This window comes from Lepisosteus platostomus, chromosome 18 (genome assembly GCF_059453375.1).
Source record: "Lepisosteus platostomus isolate fLepPlt1 chromosome 18, fLepPlt1.hap1, whole genome shotgun sequence".
In the NCBI taxonomy this organism is placed as follows: Eukaryota; Metazoa; Chordata; class Actinopteri; order Semionotiformes; family Lepisosteidae; genus Lepisosteus; species Lepisosteus platostomus.
Genome location: NC_142628.1, coordinates 13,631,288 through 13,654,811, shown reverse-complemented (window position 1 = coordinate 13,654,811; position 23,524 = coordinate 13,631,288). Strand labels below are relative to the sequence as shown.

Here is a 23,524-nt window from a genome sequence, read left to right as displayed (position 1 = left end):
CCCAGTAGTTCTTAGAAATTGTAAGCCTGTCTTTTTGTCACCTTGCAGATGGATCAGCAAGTCAAGAGCGCTACAAGCTCCTGGGCCTGTGGGTGATTGTGGGACTGTTGTCCTTCCTCATCCTGGAGAAGATGTTTCCCGACAGAGAGAACCAGGATGACCCAGAGGGAGAGGGAGAGCACCCGTCCTCAGCTGTGAGTCCACCGCAGCCGTGAAATAGCCCGCCGAGTCTCCGAAGCTCCGGCTTTCCGGAATGGCATTCCAGCCCTTGGATGACTTGTGTTGTAGTGGAGGGCAGAGGAAAGGGCTGCTTCGGTCCCAGCATTTTAACAAACGCCACTCGAGTTCGCACTCCACAGCCTGCCTGGCACACTGCCGGGAATCGTCACTGGTCGCTGGTGACAGCATGATTGATGGTGTTTGTGTTAGGTTTTTAGAAAGTAATAAGCATTTTACCTGGGGTTGTTTTCCAGCGTTTATGAGGTGCTTTTAGCTTTTTGTTTTTCCGCTCATGAAGCAAATGTCTCGCATTGTCTGGTGACTTGTTGTTTGTCTCGTGAGTGAGAGGGACTGTAAACTAGCTATGAATTTTCTAATTACTTTTGCAAGCTCCGCCAGTCAACTTTCTCTAGCTTCTTGTGTTTGATTTTGCCCCCCAGTTATTTTCTAAACAAAGGTTTAGATATTGCAGCCTCTCTGCACATTGGTGAGCTTGTGTTTGTTTAATTTTTTTAATGCATTTAAAAGGTGCCAGTTATTTTTCCTGTGTTTTTTTTTCTTTGTAGTGATCTGCTCTCTGGATGCCCGTACTCTTTTGTTTCAGAAGGTACTTGTGCAGAATGGTTTGGGAGAGAGAAGCCCATACTGATCATCTGTGCTTTGCAGCTTTCTTGACAAGTCTGTTAGTTCAGCAAAATGGCTCTCTGATCTTCTTAAAGAAAGCTGCTCCGTGTTTATGCCAGTGAACCTCCCACATGTCATTCTGGGTCACCTTTGACCTCCAGATGTTGAAACGGTCAGCTTTTCTGCTGAGACGTCCCATTAGTGATGATGTTGCTAGGATAATGTATCTGTGGGAATTAATTTCATTGAGACAGACTCCACAGCTAAGAGGATTGGCTTATTTATGCTTGTAGATATTCGAGAGTAACAGGGTATTTTTTTATTCAAGCTTGGCCTAAAATTCTGTGTCGCTGACCTGTTTTTCTGGAGTCTGTCTAGTGTCCTATCTTTTCACTGTTGTCTTTACATTATTGCACTGTCACAGAAGTCATTCAGGAAAGCAAAGAGTACTAACATTTTAGAAATGACAATTACAGGACAAAACCATTGCTCAAATGACAGGTTTGTCAGTTATTTTAGCCAGCATATGACTGTAGTAATTCTGTCACTAAATTTAAACCTTCTCTTGAACTGGTCTAATAAATCTTCACTTTGATTCTGTATTGGGGGTTAATATTCCCTACAAGCTCTTTCATGGATTGAAACGCAAAATGCGCTTCTTTTTTTAACGAAGCAATTTCTTCCTTCCTTTCACAATTTCAGATGCAATCTCTGCCGTGCAAATAAAGCATCTTATCTGTTACACCATTGCTGTTAAAATGCATGAACTTTATACCTTGTGTGTGTGTCCTGGTCTCGCAGCTAAGTGCAAACTGATAATCACAGGCAGAAGCCCTTGATCAGTTCCAAGCTGGTCTTGCATCATCCCTGCCACATATCTGCATGTGGGGTTGTCTTGTTTTCTTCTGTATCCAAGTTCCATGCGCTTGTTTTCTTCTCAAAGTACTGAAGGGTGCTCCTAAACATGTTTGGTCTTGGTCTGCTGTTTAAAATTGACCTTTTCCAGCTGCTTTTAACTTACTGCCATTAGAAATTTGCAAGCAAGCCTATTGACCAGCACTGTTAATAATAATAATAATTCCTTACACTTATAAAGTGCTTTTCTGGACACTCCACTCAAAGCACTTTAGAGATAATGGGGATCCCCTCCACCCCCACCAGTGTGAAGCTCCACCTGGATGATGCGACGGCAGCCATAGTGCGCCAGAACGCTCACCACACATCAGCTCTCAGTGGGGAGGAGAGGTTTATTAGGAGGCCATGATTGGTAAAGGCCAATGGGAAATTTGGGATTTTTAATGACCACAAGGAGTCAGGACCTCGGTTTTACGTCTCATCTGAAGGACGGCGCCAGTTTACAGTATAGTGTCCCCGTCACCATACTGGGGCATTAGGACCCACATGGACCACAGGGTGAGCGCCCCCTGCTGGCCCCACTAACACCTCTTCCAGCAGCAACCTTAGTTTTTCCCAGGAGGTCTCCTGTCCAGGTACTGACCAGGCTCACACCTGCTGAGCTCCAGTGGGCTGCTAGTTGTGAGTTGCAGAGTGATATGGCTGCTGTTCATGAGCTCGTGTCTTGAGCAGCTTGGCACGATCATTTCCCCCAACCCCACCCCCAAACAAACCCTGTCAGCCTAAAAACAAAACTGATTGACAGGGTTGCAGCTTGGATCAGTAAAGCTCTAAATTGAGCAAGCGGCAGACACCAGCTACTTTGCAGCTGCTAATGAAGATTGGCAACCACTTGCTGTTTTCCTCTCTATTTTTAGCGGTTTCCTGATAATTAGGGCTGCTGTCTGCTATGCTTGGGACAAACCTGAGATTTGAATGGCAGAAGGGAACTGGCCTTTTTCTTTTTTTTTACCAGTAGTAATGAAATAGTTTGCATGTTCTGAGCTGTACATAAGCTGAGGAAATTTGCATAAAGAGGCAGAAGCTGCAGATATTTTTCTCTGTACGTCTTAATGCACGTGAATGCGTTTGCAGCACACACAGGTTTAGTTGGGTTGTGGCAAAATAGAAAATGGAAACTCCATGCCGGGTGTGTTTAGAACAGTATGGTAGCCAGTTCTGACACCTCCTCTCTATACCCCAGTCCTGACTCTGATGTGCATTTCCACACAGCAGAAACTATGTACAAACTCCTCAAGAGGCTGCTCTCAGCTGCCTCATCCTAGATATGAACGTGCACGTTTGTAAGCATGCCCTCGCTGCCACAATCCATCATTCAGCGATTGTTGATAGTCTTGCAGACCAAGAAAAGCACTCGCTGTGAAATCTGAATTCTCCTTTGCTATCGAGGGGCCGGACAGTAAGCTGAGAGACGATCATGCAACTCAGTGTCCGGCGCTTCTTGTGCTTAATTACTGAAGGGCATTATTGCAGCAGGAGAGCTGGTCTGGTCCTCGTGGCTGCAGCTCGGAGTGGCCAGCCTAGCAAGATCAGGCTTAACAAAAGATTACAGCCCCTGCGGCAGTGTTCTCTGTCGACGCCGGGAAAAAAAAAATCAAGACATTTGTGCTGAGGGGAGAGTGGTTCCCATAGAGAAGAGTGGAGCTGATTCCCAGTGTTGGGGGGTGCCAGTTGTTCGTCTAAGCCTCTGAGGAGAGCTTTTCCGCTCGGAGGCAGTGGAAGTGCTGGGGCCAGCAGACACCCTCATGGCATTAGTCACTTGGACAGCTCGGCAACTTCGGGGCCATCGGCCGTCTAATTTTGTCCCCCGGCCGCTGTTATTAATGGCACTACAAAGAGGCAAGGAGGAAACTAATTGGACATTATCTTCCCACGTATTGGCACTTTTCTCTAAATGCGCAACGTTCTTAAATGCTACATCTCGGAATATTCCTCTTTTACTGCATGCGATTCAATCCAGAATTAGTCACCTTTTGCAATTAACCAGTACAACTTCCGATTTACACATTTTTTTTTTCTGTGAAATGCAATTCTCACTTTTTTTCCCTTTTTTTTTTCCATGGGTTCTTCAGCTTGAGACCAAAAAAAGACTGTTCCATAGATAGATACAACCCGTTTCTCCACTGCTTTCTTTGCTAACACGCCGTCTGCCTTGTCAAGCCTTATTAAAAGCTGGCTCGGTTTTCTCGCTGCCTGAGTGGCCTGCCCAGGCTCGAGATGAGGTACGTGCCGGTGTCAAAAGCTCTAAAACAATACAGCTTGTATCCGTGCGGAGTGCCAGATATTATACAAACCGGTGTCGGATTGATTTAGAAAATAACCAAAGGGAATAATAGTTGCCTGTTTATTTTGAGGGTTATGAAACCATCTGCCGTGGTAGATGGAGCAGGAGAGGTTTAATCGGACAGAAGCGGTTTTCGGATCGTGGGGTTTTCCCTTTTCTGTGGAGGATTTGTTTTGCAAAACCTGTGAGGATGGCACGGTGAAGTGGCCTGTGGCAGGATTGCTTCTGGCTCATAAATGACCATCATCAGTTAACGCCCCTTGGGTTTGCTGCATTTAATTGGTTCCTCTCCTCCGCTCCCAGCGTCCATAAATCAGGAGCCCGTGGACTTGTCAACAGCTGATAACCAGAGCCAGTCTCCTCCTTTGCCTCGCGGTGCTCCTGCAGCCGTAGGGAGTCTTGATTTTCGTGGGCTGCCTCGTCGAGGCCGGAGGGGTGCTGGGGGGAAAAATAAAAATGCGGGCAGCTTTCCGTCACACACACCCGTCTGGTCAAGGGAGAGCTTGGGGGGGGGAAGAGGTTGCCTGTTCTTCTTTCTAAGCAATAAGAGTGGAGAAAAATAAGGATGTTAAGTGGCAACTCGATTTGTTCTTGGTTTTATGTGAAAGACACTGTCCCTGCTCGCCATGTGTTCCTTTTCAGGTTCGATACTTATTGCCGTGATGACTAGTGGCATGGAATTTGATTGGGAGAGATCTTGCAATTAAGCTGTACAATAGAGAAGTAGGGTGAGGGCACAGAGGGAAGGTGGCAGTTTGGGAAGTAATCTACACAATCCAGCTGTTTCTCGTCCTGGGCAGACGTGTTACCATACCACACAGTGAGGGAGGTCAAAACACTCTCGATAAATGATCTGTGAAAGAGGGTCATTGCCTCCTGTGACACTCCAAAACGCAAGACAAACAGTTTAGTGACAGGCTTTTCGTAACAATGAATGTAACTTACCCATCCAGGAGGAAATGTTTTTTTTTGGGGGGGGGGGTTATTGTCTCTGATGTGAAGGCAGTTCAAAGGGTTGTGTGTAGCAGCTGGTATTAATAGGCCGAGGGCTTGCAATCGAAAACGAATTCAAGAGTAGGAGAATAGGAATGTGGCCACCAGGAGGCGCTGTGCACCAGTTAGCTGTGATGGGCTGGTTAACTGGAATTGATCAGTCTGAGCTCCTTAATTTCTTCTGGTCCGCTCTTTTTTTTGTTTGTTTCTTGTAAAATAAAAGCATGTGTAAGGAGGTTGCTGAGGTATCGCGTCCACCAAGGACTGTTGAATTCTGTGTGCAGTTGCCCGATTTAAAAAAAAAGATGAACTGTCTCTTGAACTTTGAAAGCAATCTTAATGCTTTAACTTTGAGAGCTGTGTGCAGGCCCAGAGAGATGAAAGGACAAATTCTGGTTTCCATTTGCTTGCTGCTATGCAGGCTGCCACAGGAAGAAGGGTTTCATGAAATATGGAGTAATCTGTTTGAAAACGCAAACATTTCATCCCTGCGTACAGCTGTTCTGGTTGAGGAAGTGCCGGGTCGGAAAATAAAACTTCCCAGGACTGATTAGCACAGCTGATGAGTGAGGGGTGCCTTGTTAGTCGGCTCTCCAGAGACATTCTAGAGGGATCGTGTGCTGTGCTAATGGGATGAGTATATCATCACCTTCCATGGGTTTGTTTGTTGTTGTAGGACCACACAAAGCTATTATCCAATGGTTCACAGTGTGGTTGCAGAGTGACTGGGGTGATGGGTGCCTGATGGACAGGTGGGAGACTCTGTGTGAGTTTCTCCGCACCCTGTAATAAAAAACAACAACAATGTGTCTCGTAGAATTGCTGTTACGTGCTCAGAGTGTGCACGTTCCTGGTACACAAGGCAATTAATACTTAACGTGCGTATGACTCCACCAACCCACAATAACTCTCTTGTCAAACCACAGTATGACAACATAGGACTAATTCTACAGCCCTTTGTAAACACATAAGTGTAGTTTCCACTAGGGATCTCTGGTTTGTCTGCTGGGTTAACTTTCTGGTTTTTTAATAACCCGATAATTGCAAAAGGGGTATTTTGTTTAGAGTTTGTTTTTAAAGGATATAGGAGAGAGTCACAAGATAGAAGCCACTAAACTACCAAGAGCAAACTTTGTGTTCAACAACACAGGTCATGCTGTTGGTTTAGTGGCTGCCTTCAGACTGGTTGGTGCAGTGATTGTTCCTATGACTGGTTCTGAATGCTGTTGATAGTCTGATTGCCTGGAGAAAAAGACAAAACATTTGGATTCTTTTAAAACCAAACCTGTTGGAGGCTTCGATTGTAGCTCTGAAAGTTGGAAGGTAGCTCAAATATTCAGCTGATGAAGGGGGACCAAGAGAATAAAACATTCCTAATTGAGAAAGCTAGTTGTGAAACTGACGTTCAAGTACGTATTGGAGACCATGGCAGGGATAGAAACCAAAAGATGATGGGGGAGGGAGTGAGGAGGACAGCTAGCATGCTCTGGACAGCACAAGGTAAGAGAACCACCCAGCTGAAATTTCTCTCTCTCTCTCTCCCTCCTGTGTCCTGCAGGGCTGCTCAGGCTCCGAGCTCCATTGTGGACAAATGAGCTGCCCTCGAGAGAGGCTGTTAATGCACTCTAATGGCCACTGCAGTCACTCCAATCCCTCAGCCCTGAAGCAGAAGATGACACTCAACCAGCCTGCAGACAAAATCAAGGTCTGTACGGACTCTCTGGAGGGGCCTTTGGGGTAGTCTCTCCTCTGTGTCATTTCTAACTGGCACATACGGTGGGAGTTATACGCTCTTCCCCGTGCGTTCACGGACCGTAGTTAGCGCTAACCTTGGACTGTCAGGCTGACTTCAGGTGATCACGTTCAGGGCTACAGGTGTCCTTGGTCTGTGAAGCCTGAACTTCGTGTCAAGCCCCAGGTTCGACTTGCAGAGGAACTCTTTGGAAGCCCGAGTCAACGTTTCACGCTGCCTAGACGAGTTTTTTTTTTTTCGTATTTTTGAAAGGAAACAAAACATTTCTTTCGAGGGCTGTGAAGTCGCAAAGCTTAATTGTGGCCAGGAGACTGTTCTGTAGATTCCATGTTCCTCCTGACCCCCTGACATTATTATACAGGGATAGATCCTTGAAGGGAATAATGTGTGTTAATGGATATAAATCAGGAAAGAAAAAAATCTCATTTAGAGGAGCAGAGTTATTTCCATTATAACTATCACACAAAATCCTGTGTAGCTCAAATAAATGTTTTTAGGAGTCCTCCAGCAAAACCGTACTACTTTAGGCATGCATATTTCTAGGTATACTGAAGAAATCGGTTATAAAATTCATGTTATGCAATTTCTGCTTCCATCTCATGCTTGTTGGGATGGGTTTCCTTTCTCACCTCACAAACAGGCTGTGAAAATACTCTTATCCTGTCTCTCTAATTGCTGAGCCACCTGAGTGGCAAACCAGATGGTACAGATCTCAGTGAATATGTTCAGACTGCTTGATGCCTCCTTAAGAAGCGTTTTGTCCAACTGCCACCTTGTAGCAGCAACAGGGATGACAGTCTGAGAATGCAGTAGCTAGATTATCCTGCAAGTCACAGCTGGCAGCCTGCTGAAGCTCAGCAGGTGTGAGCCTGGCCAGTACCTGGATGGCAGACCTCCTGGAAAGCTACAGTTGCGCTCACCCTACCATCTGTGTGGGTCCTAATTCCCCTGACCTTTACCCATCATGACCTCCTAATAACCCCCATCTCTGAACTGGCCTCATCACTCTGCTCTCCTCCCCACTGAGAGCTGGTGTGTGTGAGAGGACTGGAGCATCATCCAGGTGGGGCTGCACACTGGTGGTGGTGGAGGGGATCCCCATTACCTGTAAAGCACTTTGAGTGGAGTGTCCAGTAAAGCACTATATAAGTGTAAGGATATTATTGTTATCCAGGCAGGATTATACTGCTCAGTGGTTTTACACCTACAGCATCTGACCTGGATGGATTGTTCAAATGTTTAGAAAGGTGATACAAGGTAGTTTATGGGTGCCTGTTCTATTTACTGTAAATGTACCTACTGATCATCAGATGGAAACCTCTCACTCAATGTGTTCAAGTCCTTTTAAAAAGCATAGGAGCCTTAGATATTGATTATAGGTTTAACATTTAGAATTCGGGTAGACTCTGCAGTCTGGTGTGAAGCAGGTGTCTTGCTTGTGTGGATTCCAGCAACGGTCGCACAACCACACACACATACTATACTGCTGGCCTGCAGCTCTCACAGCTGACTGCCTGTGGCCCAGCCCTGTGGATGATAAATGTTAATCGCCGAAATGAACTCGCCTGTGTCGCGTCTTTCCCAGAACAAAGAAAGTGTCGGTGCACCTGCTGCAAAAACCGCTGCCCCCTTTTCCTCGTAGCCTGGTGAATTTGTCGCAGTTATAAGCGAGTATGTTTTAACCCCGTTTGTAAATGCACCCGGTATTATTCCTTGATCTGGTGGGGGTGGAAGCCGAGGGAAAACCAAGCGGCATCTTCCCCTTACTGAGTGTACTGTGTGTTGACAGACGAGTGGCTACCTGAACCTGCTGGCTAACTGCATCGATAACTTCACCCACGGCCTGGCCGTCGCCGGGAGCTTCCTCGTCAGCAGAAAAGTAGGTGGAAGTGTGTTTTTTTTTTTTCCTCTCTCTCTCCACGTCCTGATTCACTTTAACGTAAGATCCGAAGCCCCGGAAGAGAGCACGGCCACCCACTCTCCCACCCCTTGGCTCTGATCACTGCAATGGGTTGGCCTTCCTCCACTTGCAAACCATGGCGCCCCCTGCTGTCCAGGGTTTAAATAGCTTTGTGCTGCGTATCCTCGGGGTTAAATGTTTATGGATTCTTCCCTAACGATTTAATCAAATATTTCCTTTCACCTTATGAACTTGTACCAGCATTTATTTATTTGTCATCCGTACTCTTAAAGTCCACGTTTAGCATTTCTGGTAGTGTTTGCTTGTTAATCTATGTAACAAGTCTTGCTTGTCTGGGGGGGGGTACTCTGTCATTTATCTCTCTATTTTTATTTTATTGTTGTTAATTCATTTGGCTGGCACTTTTATCCCCTTTTTCCTGTACATTATCTTTTGTACCCTTTTACACAGCTGAAAGCTGTGTAGTTCAAGAAGGTAGCTGTGTCAGCAGGCGTAGGCTGCAAGGGACCAAGTAAAGGTTTATTCCACGCTGAGAACAGAAGGAACAAAACAATGTTTAGGGTGTGTAGCCTTCTTCACACCTGAAGAATGCTCCACAACCGAAACGTTGTCTCTTTTCTTTTCGGCATGGAATAAACCTTTACTTGGTCCCTTGAAAGCTGTATATTTTACTGGATTTGAGTGAAGTACCTTGCTCGAGGGTCCATCCAGCAATCTCCCACCTGCGATTCGAACCCACACCGTCCAGTTATCAGTCCCAATACAGCCCATTGCTGCCTTCCTAGAATCCTCTTCGTCACTGCTCTGTCGACTGTACTGTAACTGTGCAGTCCGAGCAGATGAGGCTTCGTGCTTATCCTTCACAAACATCCCCAGATCTTCCCGCCACGCATGAGAAAAAGGAGTCTGCAGGCGTTCGGATTCCCCCCCCGAGCACATACTACTACGGTTCCCCTCTCCAGACCGTGACGGGCTGTCATTAAGTCTTCTTGCATGCATTTTCGAGCTTTTGAGAAACCTTTCAGGAGCCGAGACGGCATTCGGAATGGGCTTTTTTTAATTGATTTTTTTTCTTGACATCTCGCTCTTGGCACCCGCCCGAACCCTGCGCTGTAATTGTCGTAATTATCGTAAAAAAAAAGAGTAGATGGTTGCCGTGGTTACATACCCATCCACAGGAGTGGGGAGGCTGTGCAGTGTCCCATCTCTAAAATCCCCCCACCTCTCCCTGCAGTGGCCTCTACTGTGGAGTAACTCTGTGATTTCCTGCCTTGACAGGTTGGCTTCCTGACAACCCTGGCCATTCTCCTTCATGAAATCCCTCATGAGGTGGGTAAATATCCGGGAGGGGGGGCTGTCTAAATTTTGACTGCTCAGACCTGTGTGGCAGGAACGCTGCTTGAAGAATGATGCTCCTGCCTGTTATGTCATAAGCCCCAGCTATCAGCTCCTGAGCAGCAGCACTCATCTTTAGACGGAGAGGGAAAAGGATGATCTTCTTCTTTCAGCGCTCTGATCTGCAGAGCGTGGCCTTGACTGAAGTGAATAAAAACCCGCAATTACCCAGAGAACCGCTGCAGAGCCGTGTTCACCGGCGAGGGGGGGGCAAAGTTGTCCCCCCCCCCCCCCTCGGTTTCCTGAAAGGAGTAGAATGATGATGGGATTATCGATTTCCTGTTGTGGGCTCGTATCCTTACTACTGTTGTACAACATCACGGAGCTGCGGAGAAATTTAAAAAAAAAAGTATTTTGTAATAGTAATAATTGAAACGTCACTGTTTTTTTTAATATCTTGGAAAGGTGAGATTTTACAATATATACGCCGAGCTCCATATTTTAAAATTCCTGCCATGCTAGTGTGGTTATTTTACAGAGCGTCTCTAAACCAGCAGGGCAAGTCTGTATGAACTGATGTCTTCTGCCATATGTAACATCAGGGTGACAGGGTCCTCAATGGGCTGCTTGGTATTACTTATCACAGAGAAGTTCATGGTCATAAGCAAGATGAACTCTTTAAATATGCAAAGGAGCCTGAATTGCTGAATGTAGCATCGGCCTCCATGTGTTCCTGAGGTCCGTTGCAGGTTCTGGCTGCCGTCTCGTGAAGGCAGGTGGAGCTGCTCCGCTCTTGATCCGAGCTCTCACCGTGAACGTGTTCCCGGTTGCAGGTGGGGGACTTTGCCATCCTCCTGAGAGCCGGGTTTGACCGCTGGAGCGCGGCGAAGATGCAGCTCTCCACGGCGATGGGTGGGGTTCTGGGGGCCTGCTTTGCCCTGTGTGCACAGTCCCCCAAAGGAGCAGGTAAGGAGCAGCAGCCTGCAGACCATGACAGGAGGGGACGGGGGGGACTGGGCCGGCGCCGGGCGCGTGACGGGGGGGACTGGGCCGGCGCCGGGCGCGTGACGGGGGGGACTGGGCCGGCGCCGGGCGCGTGGCGGGGGGGACTGGGCGTGTGACGGGGGTGACTGGGCCAGCGCCGGGCGTGTGACGGGGGTGACTGGGCGCGTGGCGGGGGGGACTGGGCCGGCGCCGGGCGCGTGGCGGGGGGGACTGGGCGTGTGACGGGGGTGACTGGGCCGGCGCCGGGCGCGTGGCGGGGGGGACTGGGCGTGTGACGGGGGTGACTGGGCCGGCGCCGGGCGCGTGGCGGGGGGGACTGGGCCGGCACCGGGCGCATGACGGGGGTGACTGGGCGTGTGACGGGGGTGACTGGGCCGGCGCCGGGCTTGTGACGGGGGTGACTGGGCGTGTGACGGGGGTGACTGGGCCAGCGCCGGGCTTGTGACAGGGGTGACTGGGCCAGCGCCGGGCGCGTGACGGGGGTGACGGGAGGCACAGGTCCTGGGAGTGAGAGGGCACACCTGGACTCTCAGGAGCTCCACCTTCCACTATAATCCTTCAGTGCTGCCTGATGCACTTCCCCAACTAGATACTACTGATCACATGAGCATCATGGGTCAGATGGCCTTCTGTAATTTATGATTTTTTTCCCCCGTTTTCTTAAAAGACTAGGCTTAATCTGTGAACGACTAGGTCTGACTTTTGTAAAGAAGCTGCGACACATTTGTAGCGTGTTGATGGTTGTATATATTTGATTTCTTCTGATCTTCACAGAAGACACAATATCCTGGATTTTGCCTTTTACATCGGGTGGTTTTCTGTATATTGCCCTGGTGAATGTTGTGCCAGAACTGCTTGAAGAAACCAATCCCAGGTCAGTAGTGAATCTACCAATGAAATTTCGTTCATATTTGCTGTTCTTCGATTGATTAGGTCTTGGCACTGTGTGCGTCACCTTTACAGTAATAAATTTTTTCATTTTTGAAACCTTCCAAGAAATATTTTTTTGCAAACAGGTTTATGAAAAATGCATCGCAATTTGCTCTATGATGGTAGCAATTTTTCCTAACGGGAAAAGGTTCCTAACTGATTGAAGATTTATTAAAGCTTCAACTTTATTATGGAAGCTTGAATAAAAGATAAAGTGCAATTTTAATACTTTTCATTATTCTTGCTTGTGCATTGAAGATTTTATTAAGCACCTGGATGACAGGTTTGTTAATGCCTCAAGTTATTTTGAAGCTCAAACAATGCTTGATGTGTTCGGCTGGTGTCCTATTGTAATGTATGGATAGTGGTGGGGTTGCTCTAGGGGGAATATCTCACATCGGATCCTACAGGAATTACATTTTCGATTTACGAATTTTCATCTTCTAAGTGGTTTTTGGTGCACGAGTTAACTTCATAAATCAAATTGAGGGATAACTGCATTAGCATTTTCTATGAAGCCTTAAGTTTTCTGTATGTTGCGTGTTCTAAACGGAGGTGATAGGATGTGAGATTTGGAAGAAGCGAGAGACTTCAGTTCGTTATCTGGCGATGGAAATGAGCTTTCGAAAAAGAAATGGCCCAGTTTCCCTTGAGGGGCTGCAGTGTGGTAAAGACACTCCCAAATCTGCTTTCTCGGAGAGCAGATGTTAGCAGCATCTGAGGAGTGCTGAGCTGTCACAAGTCATCATTGCATGCTGCTTGGTAGGTCTGTCAGGAGCTCCAGCTACCAGACACTGAGTGCAGATCTGTCCAAAGAGCTCTGTTAATCAGAAGGAGCTGCTTGGGGTTTAAAGATTATTTGTGGAAAGGAAGGCAGGCACTGTCAGGTTTTTCTTTTTTTTTCTAAATGCATCAAAGCATTTTTTGAATGCATGTGCAGTGCGTCTCTTTCTGAAATTCTTAACATTTTGCAGCTTATATATTTTTGCTTCTCCTGGAAACTGTTAAAAAAAATAAACCATTTTGAAATCTCGTATTTGAGTCATGTCCGTGGCACAGTGCCCACCTCCCTGTCGGCGCTTTCATTTTAACGCTCTCTTGTGAACTGCAGCTATAACACGAGTGCACAAAAATGATTTTCTTTCGCTCGGTCTGTTTGTCCGTCAAGACTGGGAGTGCTTGTTAAGCATGACTGCTGGACTAAAAAAAGAGCCTAAAATCGCAATTAATTGTGGGATGTCTGATTTATTTCTCTTTCAGCAGTCAGGTAAATGTGTTCTCTTGCATATAGATGGATAATCAACGTTTGACTGGAGTTGCCCTTTACTTTTTCGTTTTGTTTTCCTTTTGACAGGAACTCTCTCCAGCAGGTCCTCCTTCTGTTCTGCGGAATAGCAGTGATGGTTCTCATGTCTGCAATAGTGGATTAAAACCTCACCGCATGAAGATCAAAGACATTTCTTTGTAAGCTTTAAGAACTTCTGGAGAGCGGTTTCTTCTGTCCCTAGAAGCTCGGTACATTTTTTTTTTTAAAGACTCCAATTAGTCTTAAAAGATCATGCCTTCGACAACCAAATCACAATGAACTGACAGTCTGCCCAGACACGGTTATTTCCCAAGGTCTCCTGCTTCCTCTTTGGTATTTTCCCAGGATGAGAAGCTTGAATTTCTGAAACTGAAGTTTGTAAAAGGAAAAGAAGAGCTGCCTGACAGCAGTGGAATGTGTCCTGTGATTCTGAAGACTAATGACTTGACGCAAAGTCATTAAACACAGTTGTTGCCCTATGGGGCTGCTACTGAATTTGATGGGGGGGGCAATATTGTGCTCCTGCCCCCCATAAAAATTATGTCCAGATTAGTTCATGTGCCCAATGGAACCACAAAGGCCGACACCAATAAAAAGGAAGCCATAAAGAGTGTTTGTATGAGAGAGCTTGTGAAGACGAGAACTGAAATATCTTGTGAGAAACTTCCTTGGCCTTTGTATATATATAAAAAAAAGGGAAGGTATAAATTGAATTTAGATTCCTGTAAGTGCTAGCGTCAAATCACCATTTTGTGCCTCCTCCTTTTTCATTCGTTGACGGAAGACGTCATTTAAATCATTATACCAGACACCTGCCCCGTTAAAATATAAACCTTCCCCAAACTTCAGGGTAGTGTCCAGTTATACTCTTGGTACTTCTGCACCCACGGAACTGCACGGTGCATGACCTCAAGCCACTGGAATGAGTGTTTGTGCCTGCTCCGTTTTCTGCTTAGTGTTTTATTACCGCTGTACTAGATCTATATGAGCGACACTCCTTTTGCTGTGTGGCGGGGCTCTGTATCATGTAAGCACTCCCAAGAATTAACTACCAGTGCAAGCTGGGAGTCATTGAGAGTATGACTTACACAAAGCCCAGCTGCGCTGCAGGCTTGTGCATGTTCTTTTATTTTATCCACTTAGCGGAAGCTTGGTGTACTTTTATATCCTGGGCTTTTTTCTGTGTGTAGAGATTTCCATAATGTCCAATCAAACCTGGATATAAAAGGATAGAAAACAATGCAATAATATGTCCTTGGAAATTTGGCTTTAGATTTTTACTTGGTCAGCGTTATACGGAGGTCAGGTTATGTGGGTTTTTTCACTAGCGTGGCTGCTTTATTTTCGTTTGTACATTTGTACTAAATTAAGTATTTATGTTGGTTCTCTTCTCTCTCTCAGTGAGGGAACATGTTAATCTAAAGTGTGAAACTCCTATTTATGATATAAAGTGTAGATACCTCTATAATCAATTTCACCGTAGTGCTTTCAAATTTATTAAAGCAATAACTAAAAGCAAGGAACTTGTTACATTTGGAAAAACGGCAAGACCAGAGATCAGGTAAAGCGAGCTTATGTATTCAGTTCTCCTTACACGACATTTAACGGCAGATCACTTAAAAGTTGTTCCACATACAGTACCTAACTATTTACAAAACAGTTTTGTGTTTTTTTTTCTCTATAATTTCCATTGCACGGTGTAAAACATGGTTTTAGGCTGCATTTGCCAAGCGATAGTAAGAATTCGTGTTTTTAACTTTAATAAAATCTCTTGCAAAGATTTACAAACCTAAGATGCCTATTTTACATTGCTGAAAATACGGATATACGTTTCCCTTGGCAGATGGGCCTTTTAACACGGAGCAGAATATGTAGTGTCAAGATAATCCATCCCCCCATTAACAGGAAGCCGCTTATTCCTGGCTGAAACACGGATTTTATCCTGGAATTTTCCGATTATATCCTAGATGTGATGCCAGTCCATTGCACGATAGATTAGGGAGGTCCGAGACCCTAGAGTGATCATGCAAAAACCACGCACAAGACCCCCTAGTTCCGATTCGAACCCAGGGCACATGGTCTGTGAGGCAGCCATACAAACTACACCACTGTAATATATTATTCGTAATCGCACAATAAGTGACGGTCTCGGTCTGTCTGTCTTCTCCACTTTCACACTAACGTAAGGCTTTGACGACTGCATGTCTGCAAAAGTATGCAATGGGCTTTAACGTTTTTTGTTTCATATTATCTCCTTCCTTTGTTACATTATCTCCAAAGAATTATTACAAAATTTCCACCATGCCTGCATCCTAATAGGGGAGGCCTGTTTTCCCATATTCAGCTATCTGTGTAAGTTGAGTCCAAATGATTATGTATATAAATTACATTTGTTTTTATTGGTAAAGATGGAGTATATTTGAAAATAAAACAGAATTATAAAATATTTTTGTAATGTATTGTTGAAACACATTTTTTCATGTGCATTTCCACCGTTTTAACAAAAGCAGAAAAAATTCAGTGTAATCCATTTGAAATTGCCATTTTGTTATTCCTAACTTGCATTTGTAATTTGGGAGTATTGTTATGATGAATAGAGTCCACTTTTCTGTTATTAACAGCTCTAATTACATTTTATTCATTGTTTAATGTTGGTAGTGGGCTTTATGAAAGTAAATTTCCCAATAAAGTCTCATGACCAATTCTCTGAAACTCTCAACACCTAAAATCCTTTTCTATGAGTGCCTTGTTAGAAACAGGGTTTCTAAGCCTGGGAGATTTTTGGCACCTTTCAGAAGTGTGTATATGTGGATTGTGTTTTTGTTTATACAGCCAAGCATGGCCATTAATGTCTGTGTTCAGAAGGCGAAAGGAAAAGTGTGTCTGTGTTCTTGTTAGTCCAGATTCAGTCACAGTCTGTTGAACACGGAGAAAGGTTGTCGGAACCTCCTCTTTCTCCTCCTCATTTCCAGAGACTCCAGCTGTCGGTCTGTCCTGTAGGCTTAAATAAGAATTTGGAGCTTTGCTCCATCTCGCAGACTGTTCCTATGGCAACAACCCTGTGGAAATATATTAATATATCAATTAAGATCTTCCAGACCAAACGAGCGTTGTCTATGAATGACCCATTACGCTGTGTTTAAAGTGCTTTTGAGCTCTGGGTGTTGCCCTTTGGGGGGGGGGGGGGGTGTTTGGGGTTCGATTGTGGTAGAACAGATGGCTGTCAGTGAGCATCATGCTTCTCCACACACAGTGGCTGTACCTCACTGAGGGCACCGGCAGGAGCAGCACTGATGCCTGGGACCTCTGACCGGTTCACCTCTGCCTACCAAGCTCAGAATGGGAATATTTGATTGGTGCCTCTTGTGAGAGAGTCCTGCCCTGAGTGAGTGCTTTGCCTATATAGACTTTGTTTTGAGGCATGTGTTCTGGAGTCTGAAGGTCTCCTGATCAAGAATGATTCTACGGGGACTCTTTATTTAGGAACAAGTAATAGGTTTTTCAGCATGGAATAAACCTAGCATAACGCAACGTTTCAGCTGTTTCCTTTCTTCTCTTTTCAGCATGGAATAAACCTATTATTTTGTTCCTTTGCTGCCTACGCCTGCTGACGCAGCTCCCCACCTGAACTCTTTTTATTTATATATAATCACAAAGGATTTAACCTAACGGCTGCTTTAGAATCACAATCATTCATTTTAACACTAAAATGGACGTGTCGCATTATTTGTCTCGCGCTGCTTTTCCTGGAATTTAAGGAATCTCGTTACTGTTGATGATCTTGTTTTGTTTTTGTTTTATTGCCATGCCCGACAGGGCAGAAAACAAATCGGACAGCCTAAATTGGTTTTTAGAGCTTGGAAAAAAATCTCCTCTAGGATGGGTCAGCTACAGTACAGTATATCTCAACGGTCTGAGAGGGGGTGAGCAAAGTCTCTTTAACTGGGGCTCTTTAAAAATGTGTATGCTGTCTCTGCTAGAAAGGTGTGGTTGAGTGTTACTCAACCTTTTTTTTACGTTTCAGTTCCAATAGAGATTAATTAGATGTGCCAATTAACTCTGAAGCCTTGCTGCACTCTACAACCATGAGTAGACCATCTGGCCAATCTAACCCGTTTATCAGGTAGTAGTTAATTGATTTGAGATTCTCACCCAGTCTTTTCATGATGGAAACCAGTGTATCGGCTGCAACATCGTGGCTGGGCAGCTTGTTCAACAGCCCTTGATTTATTTATTTTTTCCCCCCCACCCACTGTCGACATCACTTTTAGATTAACGGCTTTGTGCTTAATGTGCTGTCAAAAGCCAAACTACTAAAAATATATTAATGCAGATCTTTTGCACTTCTGACTCTCTCAACTGCACAGTATCAAAGGCTTGACAAAATGCTACTTCTCAAGTGGTGCTGCAAAGGGGGAAATTACTAGCAGCAGCAAGCAAAAAAAAACACTAATCTTAAAACAGCCTCAAGAAAGTTAACTACATTTAATCAGGCTTTGTTGTTCTGTGAGGCTGTAAGTCGGCATTCAAGGTTATAGCACATTTCTGTTGAATTGTGTAAATTGTGCGAGAGCAACATGGGCAGTGTAGTGTTTGTAAGATCTCGTCGCTGAAATCAGTTTAACAAAAGCCCTTGATAATTTTCTCTTTTGTGTAGCAGAATGAATATCTCTCTGTAGAATATTCTGTTCAGCCACAATTAGATTGGAAATGACAAACTCCAGTTCTCTCCACTTTTTCAAAAGGATATATGCATTTCATTTTGCCTATGCCTTTCTGAAAGCTAATACTGTATGTGTGTTTTGTTGTCTGTAAATATTTTGCATGGATTCTGCTCCGAATAAAAGGCTCACACACACTGTAACCTATGTCTTCACTCATTCCTTCCAGTGATATGTCAGGGATGGTTGTTTTACTTAGGCTGAAATGTCCTGAAAAGCTCAATAAATCCACTGCTAAGATATACATAAGTGTATGCATGCAACGGATTTATGTGGCAGATTAGAATACCTCTCAGTGAGCTGTAAGCATATCTTTATTCACTCCCTGAAGTCTCATTTCCTGGCTCTCTATTAAAGCACTTGCCCTCTGCTTTCTCCGAACATGTCCCTCCTGTACACACCGTGATTATCGCTTCAGTACACTGAATATCTTCCAGGGAAGGGCTCTCTCTAATTTAAATTGGTGAGGATGGCTGCAGAGGGAGCGTTCAGAACCAGTGGATCATCGGATTCTAGTGCTTTTTAATACTCCAGCAGTAATTGAAAAGTCTGAGCTTCTCCGCACTTGACAGACAGTGGGTGGAAAGTAGCTCGAGTATTTTCCAGCCAGAAAAACATCACCCGGGTGAGCAATTAATGAGCCGGCTGCTTTTGTAAACAAGCACCTGTTATTTGGTGTTGGGCTGCACGTCCAAGGCCATGTTGTCATGTCTGTGATGGGTCCTTGGACAGTAAGAAACGGATTCCTGTCAGACGGAGGCTTTCTGTTCTTGCGTCTGCCCGAAATAATTGGATCAAAACGCACTAAAAGCAGCAAACCTTTTTTCATCTGTGATGTGGTTTCATTGCTATGGCATAAGAGTGCTCTTCATGCGAATTGCAAATATTTTAATACATCCCACTGGAGTAAAGTGTAATTTATGATGTCCTGGCCTTATTTCTGCCGTTTCCTCCCCTGTTAAGGCCACACAAGCAACGAGCCCTCCTTCACCTGTTTTCGTTGTTGAGTTTAAAAACTGTTTGGCTTAGATCCCTCAGTTGAGTTGCATTTTGTTTTGGCTGTACAGCCTTGAAGTACAATGGCAGACAGCACGTCCAGACTTATTGAACCCTGGTGTTGGATCAGCTCTGCTGAGGCTCAAAGGTACAGCGCGTGGCAGCTTGATGGGACAGTGTGACCTCATCCTGTCCATCAAGGTGCGGCTGCTGTGTGGGTTATTCACATGGGTCCTGTGCCTATTCTGATCTACAAGACATCTCTCCATTGTTTTCAGCGCCGAGTCCCACTAGAAAGTTCAGGCTGAAGAGTAACTTTCTTATGAGGATCCCACCCTTGAGCCAGCCAGGCCTGTGTGGATCTGTGTACAGCTGAGGTCTTTTCTATTACTCTGCAGCTTGATTCGGGTTATAATGGCAAATGCCTTTGACACGCTCTCCAATTTGAATATCCTCATCTCGAGCAACAGCTGCATTCTTTTCATTGGTCCTCAGTGCGAGGCTGGTCCATCCTCAGTTTCTGAATTTGTCAATGACATTGCAATCCGGGAAGTTCCAGTAGGAATATATATTTTTTCTGATCTGCATGCCTTTTCAGAAGTCCAGCTGTCTCTGAACAGTTTTTCTGGGTCACTTGTGTTTGCCTACTTTGAACCTCAGCTTCAACAAGATGGCCCCTCTGGTCAAAGACTATTTCACACCCCAAGAGCTACACCTGCAGTGCTTGAGTCCTTGGAGAGAGAAGTCAAATCCTCTTAAAGGAGCCCTTTTTGGTTTGGAGTGACAGTGTGATCTCTGCAGGGCTTTAAATAAGAATGAGACGCAGCTCTAGTCACATTCCTTAATGACCTGCTCAAAAGTGTCAGTGGTGCTTCTCCTAGTGTCTTTCACACTGTTGACTGGAGCAGTAAATCATTCCAGGGCAGCCTTACCAGGACTGTCAGGTAAAAGGTACAAAAACAGTAGTGTAAAAAAAAAACAAGTTGTATTTTATGCAGGTCAAATGTTAAACTGCTGAATATATGATGAATGTGTTTTAGCAAGCCATTTTATTTCCAGCCAGATTTCAATATTTTTCTTTGTTTCCAGGTAAATGTACTTTTTTGCTTTCAAATAATCCAACAACTCAAGGGCACAGTAAAACTGTTGTGAAAGGCAACCGAATTAAAGGCACGGTGTATTTAAAAGACAGAGGAAATAACTTTTTTTCATTGAAGTAATAATGCTTCTTTCTGCCTCTGCTGCCGACGTGTGCTATTTTACATCTTTGTGCGGCATTTTTGCATTTGTAAAGCTTAGCAAAACAAATTAAACTCTGCGGGATGTCAGAACGATGAAACAACGTGAAACCACTGTGAGGCAGACTCAGTGTTTTTCATGACCAGGGAGCAATGTTGAGCTTTCCTTTTAATCGAAAGGTAATCTCCGAGATCAATAATTTCAATAAATATTCAGGAAAGACAGCCTGCTGAGAGCTGCTTTCATACACTGTGTACTGACAATGAGAGGACATTTTTAATACATTTGCCAACAGCTGGTCAAGTGCTCTTTTATGTTCTTCATTTTCATAGGCACCGTGAATGTTTGCTAGGTTGAATGAAGCCACATGCAGTATGAAAAAAGACTGACAATTTTAGCCCCAGGAGAGTTACATCCCCACTTCAAAAAATAAAATCTATGTACTCAGGAGATCTACAGTATCTGAATGTTTTTCTAGAATCATGAGTCTAATGTCCTTTCCAGATGTATCCTATTTTGTATGATAAACTAGATGGTGATATTGAATGTTTTTCCCTTGAGTCCAAGCTGTTCATATTTGTAATTGGTTTTCAAATGCAGCTCCAAGGAACAAAAAGTTACCATAGGGTCTTGAAAGCTCTGAAAGTTAAAACGGAGAAGTCCAAGGTCTTATAGATCAGTGATGTTGCTCCATCCAGATGTTCATTCTCCGTGTAGCTCGAGCAGAATCAAAAGGTTTTTTTCTTACTGTGAGACGAAACTCCTTGCTTCACATTCACCTGCAATTTGAATACACCGCACTTTATCCTTTTGCAGTAATTGCTTGTTAGTGTTTTGCAGGAATTTCTTTTTTGCATTTGCCTTTAAAATTCAAACCACTGACTAAATAATTCAGTCACCAAAAAAAAGAAGTTTTGTGTGAAAATGTCCAATTACAGATTTTTTTTCATATAATTACATATTTCATAATTATGTATTATAATTATATATTTCATATAATTCTAGCAACATTGTTCTAACTTCAAGCTCTTCATATGTTTAAATCCTTAAACCAGGGAAGTCAACAGAGCTAATCCTCACCTGCAATGATGACCTGGAGAGTATCTATTTCTACAGCAGGGGGGTTTCGTAAAGTTTAGTGAAGTTTTACTGAAGTATCTCATTCAGGAGCTTGTACAACAGTAGTCTCCCATCTGGAGTTTGAACCCATAGCTCTGATCTGATCTGTAGTCCAGTACTCTAACTAGTGTTCCACCCTGCAGGAAACCCAGAGGAATTGCCTGAAAAGTGCCCATGCCTTGTGTTTCAGGTCAAAGAAGCCAGAGGGCATTTCTAATCTCGCTGTACGTACAGCTACATCTCCCTCTTGTTCTTCTCAGTGGATCCTTTCAAACATCTGTTTCCAAATGATCTCAAACCATGATTATAAAGTATCAGATGTACACGCAGAAGATTAGGAGGAATGAGATGGATATATCCCAGCCAGTTATGCAAGAGTGCAAGGAGTTACCTCTGAGGCTCTTCAGTTACACTGAGCAAGCTCGCCTGATCATGCATTACATAGTGGAGGGCATTTAACTGAGTAACATGGGCGTACTGTTTCATATAGTGAGGCCAAAAAGAAAGATCTTTCACTGAAATGTTTTGTGCTTTTTACTTATGTTTTGCAGTAAAAAAAATGAGTTTGAGTAGAGAAGATCTTCAGCACGTCAATGAAAATCAGAAATACTCCATTTTTGGTTGAAGAGCAGGCTTCCATGTAAGCATTCCATTGAATCCTCTAAATTTAGGGCAGAATCTTCATCATAAAGTCTCATAAAATGTAAAACCAATAAATTGATTTTTTGAACGCGTGATCATCTATTTAATTTGGTGCATCTGTCTTGCACAAACATCCTGCCAGATATATCCACTGCTGTTATTGTTCAATAGGCTGTCTAATCAGTGGTGGGTTCATCTGTTAAAAGCCTGTTCTGCACAGTCAGTCTCACCACCCAGCAACTGAAGTGGCATTTAGCCAGGACCTCTTAAAAAGGTTCATGTGATCTTTAATGATCACGTGACAAGGCCCTCTGGTTAAGGTACAATCTGAAGCTTTGGCACCTTTTACTACAAAGCAGCTTTGGTCGCCTTGCAGGGGGCCATGGTTAGAATTTCTGGTGCAGGGCCAACAGTGCCACCTACTGGTCTCCATGTGCCACTTACAAGGCAGGGTTTAGGGCTGTGCTTCTGAGATCTGATGATAGCTGGGTATCCAGGGTGGTGTTGCAGTTTGGGATTTGCTTATTTAAACAAAGACTCTTCACTTAAATCTCTATTAAGCTATTTGTGTGCTATTTAGATATTAATAAAGGAATTCGTGTTTTCAATGAGGTGGTAAGCTACTCAGCTGTAGATGGGGTATACATATTGAGTAAAAACGAATAAAATAAATGTGACTGGCACTGTAAAGCCTGTGCTTCACCATATTTCTTTATTTTAGTTCTGTAATCGTTCTGAATACTCCCTGGTTCAAGCAGGTCAGCTCGATAGATAACTATTTGCTGTGTGTTTGTATCAGTTTGGTATAGGAGCATGAGAAACCCACTGACTCTGTCGTTTACCATGCGTACAGTACTGAAATGCTCCAGTAATTGTTCCGTCCACTCCGGACAGCTGAGATGTTGTCCATTTCGGACCCTGACGTAATCCTCATGGGCAAAATAACGGAGTCGCGCTCCCTTATAGCGACCACGGCGTGGACCTTCTGTGACAGGGTACCCACTTCATGTCTCGTAAAGACCTCACTGGCCAATGTTGCCGTATCTTAAACTCCAATCGCCGCCAACAACCACACGCGACATTCACTACAAATCCTTTCACCCCGTGAGCGACACAGGGTCAGCGGGCAGATACTTACGTGTTTAACCTGGAACAGGACTTAGTCCTGTTCCAGTGACTTAGTCACAGTCACTGTGACTAAGACGACGAGGTGAGCTGTTTTCAGGCAGACGTGAGAAACGACCACGCACAAGAACCGAGCTGGATTAGGCGGCAAGAGACCACCCCACCCACCACCATTTCTTATTACAAGACAACGGTCTTGCACCACATCTCCAAACTCTCTCTCTCCGGTGTTCTCAGCGAGTTGACGCACACCCAATGTGTGAAACAGCTGCAAAGAAAAGAGCGTTTGGAGTTTATTGGAGTGACTAGAATTCTGTCTTGCATTTTAATCTTAATACCGTCAATACTTAAACGCTATCATTATTTGTTGTTGGTAATAATCATGATGCTGATAAAT

At 44.4% G+C, this 23,524-nt stretch overlaps 1 protein-coding gene across 2 annotated transcripts in view; it reads left to right on the top strand.

The window, feature by feature from the left end:
• The window catches only part of slc39a13 (solute carrier family 39 member 13), a 28,566-nt gene extending 10,417 nt beyond the window's left edge, over positions 1 to 18,149 (top strand). For both annotated transcript variants that reach the window (XM_088610998.1, XM_088610999.1), the window contains 7 exons: positions 49 to 194; positions 6,594 to 6,740; positions 8,578 to 8,667; positions 9,988 to 10,038; positions 10,878 to 11,010; positions 11,824 to 11,923; positions 13,334 to 18,149. In XM_088610998.1, coding sequence (XP_088467124.1) covers positions 49 to 194; positions 6,594 to 6,740; positions 8,578 to 8,667; positions 9,988 to 10,038; positions 10,878 to 11,010; positions 11,824 to 11,923; positions 13,334 to 13,409 — 743 coding nt within the window. In that variant the 3' untranslated portion in view covers positions 13,410 to 18,149. The remainder of the gene's footprint in view (positions 1 to 48; positions 195 to 6,593; positions 6,741 to 8,577; positions 8,668 to 9,987; positions 10,039 to 10,877; positions 11,011 to 11,823; positions 11,924 to 13,333) is intronic.
• The last annotated feature ends 5,375 nt before the right edge of the window (positions 18,150 to 23,524 follow it).